At 39.7% G+C, this 6,419-nt stretch overlaps 1 protein-coding gene across 3 annotated transcripts in view; it reads left to right on the top strand.

Moving 5' to 3' along the window:
- Window positions 1–6,419, top strand: part of LOC103389713 (rho GTPase-activating protein 6-like) — a 54,052-nt gene that overhangs the window by 35,441 nt on the left and 12,192 nt on the right. For all 3 annotated transcript variants that reach the window (XM_017038954.2, XM_017038955.2, XM_008325253.3), the window contains exons 2-3: window positions 4,052–4,211; window positions 6,292–6,363. In XM_017038954.2, the coding sequence (XP_016894443.1) occupies window positions 4,052–4,211; window positions 6,292–6,363 (232 nt within the window). The remainder of the gene's footprint in view (window positions 1–4,051; window positions 4,212–6,291; window positions 6,364–6,419) is intronic.

Below are 6,419 nucleotides of genomic sequence, written 5' to 3'. Positions count from 1 at the left end.
GGTCATTTAAAATTGTTTTGTGATGTCACCAGTTGTCTTGGAGTGACTGCAACACTTGTTCTGTTGTCCACAAAGTCAAATCATTGAATAGATTAAGATTTAAAGACACAAATAAAACCCTCTGACTGGACACATTTGCATTTCCTTTGTTTCAACCTGAGGATTTAAAGCCTTCGAGTATTTATTTTTTTTTGTCTTTCTGGAATGAGGATTTGCTTCATCGTGTCTATTTTTGGTCGTATTCAGATTGTTTCTTTTTTTTCCCAACAGCACTTGAAGGCAGCTTCTGCTGCATATATTTTGTGGAGTAGCTGATTGAAGATTCTCTTCTTTTGTGTGAGCAGATGGGCAACAGTAGTTGTGGTCAGTTGCCATGTTATGTTGCCATAGCGCTGCAGGTTCCGTAAATGGTATAATTTTTGAATGTTCGCGTTTAAGTAGTAGTAGTATTTCAATATTTACATATGTACTTTGTGATATGTATTCTGTAGCATATGAAATTATATTTTGTAATAATAAGTACTTTGACATATATTAGGTGTTGAAATGAAACAAGCCACTTGAAAACTGTTGTTTACAGAGAACAGATTCTGATTTATGCAGCAACAAGTGTCCCACTGGTTCCCTGCATGCGTTACCATGGTGATATTTCTCTCACTTCCCTTGTCCTTGCAAATTTTTCTCTTTATGCAATGCCCCGCAGCTGACGTGTTCTTTTTTGTTTCTTTTTTTGCCATAACTTTTACGACATTTGTCCCTGTCTTTCTGAATTATAACACACGAGGTTATGATGCATTGCAGTCTGAGACCAAATGGTATTAGTCATCGAGCAGCGTGGGTCCAGACCAGGCAGCAGAGTCGTTAATCTTTCCAGAGGAACATTTGTTAGATGGAGACAAAGCAACAAGGACTCAACAATAACAGAATCACACGATTTGAAAACAGCATTGGTCTTAAACTTCTGGCTCCTGGTCCACATTTGGTCATCTTTTTTTCCCCAGTTCATTTTCCATTGCTTTTTGTTATTTTTCCATTTAAGTATACTGCATTGTAAAGGGCTTCCCACATTACACCATTGATACCACCTCCTCTGCTGTCACCTTGCTCCATACATATTTCTTTTTTGTTTTGTGCCAATATAATGATCTATCATCAGCCTACTGTTGTTACCAGGTCATAATAGGTCTTTTTACCATCTTATAAAACTGCCCGTGACTATAGCTTCTCTTTTGCTATCTTTTAAATATATGTGTGTCGGTTGATTTGAATAGTTGTCCTGAGGTTGTCCACTGTCCACTGTCTTCACTTCAACTTAGTTCCTCACCTCTCTCCTGATCTAAGTCAGTGTAAGTCTAAGTCATTTCTTACCTGTCATGCTGGAGTAACTACAAAGCTATTTAATACAGGTTAGCAACTGTAGCTAATTAGCTAATCCATTATTGCTTCATCTTGATTTTTAGGGGCTGACAGACACCTCTGCAACTTTTAACTTGCACTACTGCCACCCTCTGGGTTTGTTGTCTACTAGTAAACATTGTTACAGAGGTACAATGCATTCACTTTAAAATAAGAGACTTATTAAAAGCATGCTCACAGTGGTTACCCACAAATTACTTTAAAATATATACATATTGACTTTAAATTTATCAGGAAAATGCTAAATTATTAAATAGACAAATAGAAATTTGTTCTTTGGAGCCAGATACAGTGCTGCTTAGCAACCAGCCTTATTTTGGAGAGACAAACATTAGCGGTGAAACCACTGTGACAGTAGCTGCGTGGTGTATTTGTCTCCCTCTTGGCTGTTTAAACAGTGTGACATCTTGCTAAGCACTGGTTTCACACAGGGAGCATAGCTGCACTGCAGCCTGACGTATCTGCAGAACCAGCAGTGAAGCAGCGGTGTTATTAACACGTGATCCCGTCAACCCCATGTGGTTTTGTAAAGACTGGATATGATAATATTATCCATGTGCATGTTGCAGCTCATTAAGGAACAAGGTATTAGCATTAATGGCTAAGAGAGATTATCACAGTCTCAACATGAGCCTTGTATTTCATGGAGGAAAGGAGTTTTTTTTTATGATCAAAACAATATTTTGAACATTATTTTGCCATAACATTATGGTCAAATGTTTGGGACTGACTGACTTTGGCACATGTACATGTGAAGGAGTGACTTCCCTGCAGGTTGAAATGTTGGAAGTGAACAATTTCTTGTACCCCAAAAGCAACATTCTCTGATGTGAGCAATTCAGATCTTTAAGGAACTGGACTTGGTTGTGTTAATGATCACATGATGTCTTGGTAATCAGCTTTCCAGAGGTTGGACTAAAAGAACCAAAGATCATCCAGCCCTTTTACAAATCCTTCTGGGGGAACCAGTTTAACCAAAGGAGGGTCTTTAATTCTTCCCTGCCAGATTTTGTGTGGGGATGAATGTCCTTTAGGCTGGACAGCGAGGAAACGGTTTTCATCAAAGAATCGCACATGTGGTGTGAGAAATCCTACAACTCGAAAAGTTGAATGAAAAACACGAAGTCTCAGGAAGTGGTCACTCTTTTGTTGCAGGGGCCAAAAAATAAGAAGGCAAAAAAAAAAACAAAACAAACAAACAAAAAAAAAAAAAAAAAAACAGAGACACAACACAGTCCACTTGTAAGCCCTCTGTCTGGATAAAGCATTAGATGAACTGAATCTATGTCTCCTCTGTTTGCTTCCCTCCTCTCTCTCAACCTCTACCTCCTCCTGACCTCTTCTCTTGGTAGACACAAAGGAATGCATGACCAGAGTCTCAAAGCCAAAGCACATCCCCTGTTTTTCAGCCATTCATTACCACTGATTTTCACTTCACTTCAATCAAAGCTGCAACCTCAACCTGGGGAAGGGAAAAAGGCAAAGTTTTCTATGTGCTCTAGCTCTGCTTAAGCGCCACTCCTCCTCCACATGTGCTATGCATTCCCAGATCCATTTAATGTGAGTGCAGAGAAGATATTGGTAGTCCATCAGTGGAAGGCTTATGTAATAAAAGAGTCCTCGTATGCTCCCAAGACAAAGATAGAACTTTTTCCCCCCTCTGGTGTACACACTGTCTCTCTGTTTACCTTTGGAAGCAGGCAACCTTAGTCATATACATTCATCTAGCTTTGTCTTCTGTAGTGTAGATGTCACATTATATAACCTCAGTCATTTTCCACTGGGCGTGGAAACCATCTGGAGCTGGTTGACGGGTTTCTTCACCTGTCCTTTCAGGTTGAAGGAGATTCAACCTGAAAACGTCGTACAGTTGGCAGGATAAAGGTAGAATTACGCACATAGAGGAACAGTTGAAACAGGTAAACTACACTGTAATGGGGAAAATTACAAACCTTAAAATTGTGCTTTAAGTTTTTGCGAATTGAGGGTCAATTTAACCTCTGTGTTGTCCTTTGGGTCTAGGTGACCCAGTGGCTGATAATATGCCTTTGTGTGTGTGTGTGTGTGTTCCTGTACTGCACAGCTTGTGCCAACTTTTCCACAAGACAAGATGAAAACCCATTGCGAGGATGCTGGGTGTGCACAAAATGTGAAGGACAACGGGAATCTGGATTGTTTTCTAGGTCTTGATGAAAATGTGCAAAGTTGGTCCCGAAAAGAAATGTAGATCATCTATGCCCTGGCCGCTGAGGCATCAAGTTACCATCATACATGTTTATTTTTGTATCGTTCATTAAATTGGTATTTTACCATCTTTGACATGCAGAAGTCCTTGGATGGCCTTATCACGCCTACCTTACACATAAGCCTTACACACAGATGGTCCTGGGTTTGAGCCCCAGAGGAACTACATGCTAGATAGACTCACACTGCGAATGTGTTTATTGCATAACAAGAAGGTGTACCTACTCTCCTTTCAACAGGGGATATTTGACATACTTCTATAATTCCCACTGTACATTAATAGCAGCAGTTCAATTGTTATCTTACAGCAGGAAAACCCATTGTTATATAACCTACTGCAGATAACATATTCTTTTTCAAAGTGTCAACCTACTGTTTGTGTTAATGACAGGGTGATTTCACCTGGAGCAGCCTGTCGGGCCGCAGTGTGCGCCTGATGCCAGTTTCCATCCAGAGCCTGTCGGAGTTGGAGAGAGCCAGGCTGCAGGAAGTGGCGTATACGCGTTTACACCAGGACTATGACCTGGGATGTCAGATCACCATTCCAAAAGGTTCTTGTGTGTGTGTGTGTGTGTGTGTTCTCATGCATATGTCAACCACAAGTTAAAGAGCGTTACATAATTGTTAGTTGAAAGTACCATATGGGTGGAATTTACTGTGTCAACAGACTTCAGATACCATCAGGTTGTAAAGACATGACATTTATGTGACTGTTAACTGATGGGAAGTTGTGTTTCTCAACTACTCTGCTGCAAACACTACTACAGACCAGCCCAAGCTTTTTGTGCAGATTCTTCCAAGTCTGCCATAAATCACAGCCGGTGATTTATCCTCCTACTCCATCCCTGGAATCATGCATGGTCTTGGTAAACTGCACTTTACAGCAGGATTGGGTTCTTCCTGTTTGAACCCCAAAACACACTCTACACCATTATTACATATCCTCTCCTTCTGCAGTGGATTCAGTGAGTTCACTGACCCTACGAGTATCCTTGAACCACGTAACCTGCACGATTTACTCATTGTTGCATAAGCAGAACGTGTTTGTCCAAATGTCTAACAACTGTGTGCTGCTGTTGTAAACTGAGCCATAAAATGAATTTGTTTAATAAATATGACAAAACAAGATACATTAAGCCAGATGTAGCCAAAATGGACAGAAATAGAAAACCACAGCACCATTTTTCATTATAATTTCATTATTTTTTTTATGTTTTTTTATGTCATGGTTTACGGTCAGGATTCATTCCTAGTGACTGCTTGTGCTATGCATAGATATGTAGCTATGATTTAATATATTTGGAGAGTAAAACACATATTTTTTTTCCTTTCTTTTTTAGAACAGAAACACATTATTCAGACTGTTTTCTTTACATTCTACTGGAGTGCAGCCTGTGGATTATTCAGGGCCCTGCATTCCACCTTAAGATTAAACCTTTCTACACCATGATTTAATGCATACTCTTCTGTGTTGCTTGTGGATTCCAGAGCCCGTGATAACCACCTTATGCTCCTCAGGGGGGTTATTTTATCTCGTGTGAATGTGTTTGGTATCTATGCTAATGTTTAGCTCAATGCTTTCTCAACTTGTCAGCTAAAATCAGCAAAATTATATGTAGTATCACAACTGATTAAAGGTTAAAGATATAGAGGCTTCAGGAGATTCCTTCAATGCACTGAGAGCCGTCTCTCAAGTATCCAAACCCTTTCCAAACAATATCTGCGGTTCTTCACCTTTCTTACCACGCCTGCTCCTCGATTTCACTTTTAAAATTTCATCCTGGTTGCTGGAAACATTTTTTGCATATTGAAAACAAATTGTCCGGGAACGACTTGTTCAGATGGGGCACATGGGGAAACCAAACCTGCTCCTTCACGTCAGAGGCTATCATGACCACAGAGTGCTTAAGTGGGAGTTGGACGAAATTTCCTGAGCCTCACAAGTCATTTGATACATCAAAAGAGAACATCTGGGGTTCAGAGTTAGGTTGCTCCACCAGCAGGTCAAGACAAACTCACTTGGAAATTATGTGATGTGCAAAATGCTGGTGTTGAAGACAAAACAGCGGAGTCAATAGATGAGAGAGATCATATATGCTGAGGTCTCCGTGAACTGACATCATGATCTGAGATGTTTTTTCCAAGTCTTTGACGCTGCTTTTGCCACAGTTTCCACCGTTTCCTGAGCATTAATCATGAAATTTGGGCCTCATCCATCATGTTGACATGATGGATGTTGGCTTCACTGCCTTTCAAAATTCTTTTGTGCATAACTTCACTCATAAATGCACATGTAAGCATTGTTTTTTTCTTGCAATTGCAGTAGTTTAAACCAACACAGATACTATGCTAGCTAGGACAAGAATGTACAACAAGGAAAAATAAGTTTAAAGATAACTTTATATTTTGATTGATTTATAACGATGTTTTTACTGCAGGGTACAAACATTTTAAAGTTTAAAATAAAAAGAATAAGAGGCTTTTGTTCTTTCAAACTTTTTCAACCCGTCTGCATTCCTCTGTTCTGATACGAAGTACAATAATTACAAGTGTGAGCATGATAAGATTAAGCATTCACTGTGACCGTTTGTTTTTCCACATGATTTACTTTATGGTTTCTTTCCGTCACAGATGGACAGAAAAGGAAAAAATCACTGAGGAGGAAGTTGGACTCGCTCGCCAAGGAGAAGAGTAAAGACAAAGGTACGAAGATTTTTCTTTTGATACGCTGGTTGACTAGGTCAGTAGGTATGCATGTT

This window comes from Cynoglossus semilaevis, chromosome 14 (assembly GCF_000523025.1).
Source record: "Cynoglossus semilaevis isolate Cse_v1.0 chromosome 14, Cse_v1.0, whole genome shotgun sequence".
NCBI classification, from domain to species: Eukaryota; Metazoa; Chordata; class Actinopteri; order Pleuronectiformes; family Cynoglossidae; genus Cynoglossus; species Cynoglossus semilaevis.
Note: the sequence above shows the minus strand (reverse complement) of the source record. Positions and strands in the feature narration are given on the sequence as shown.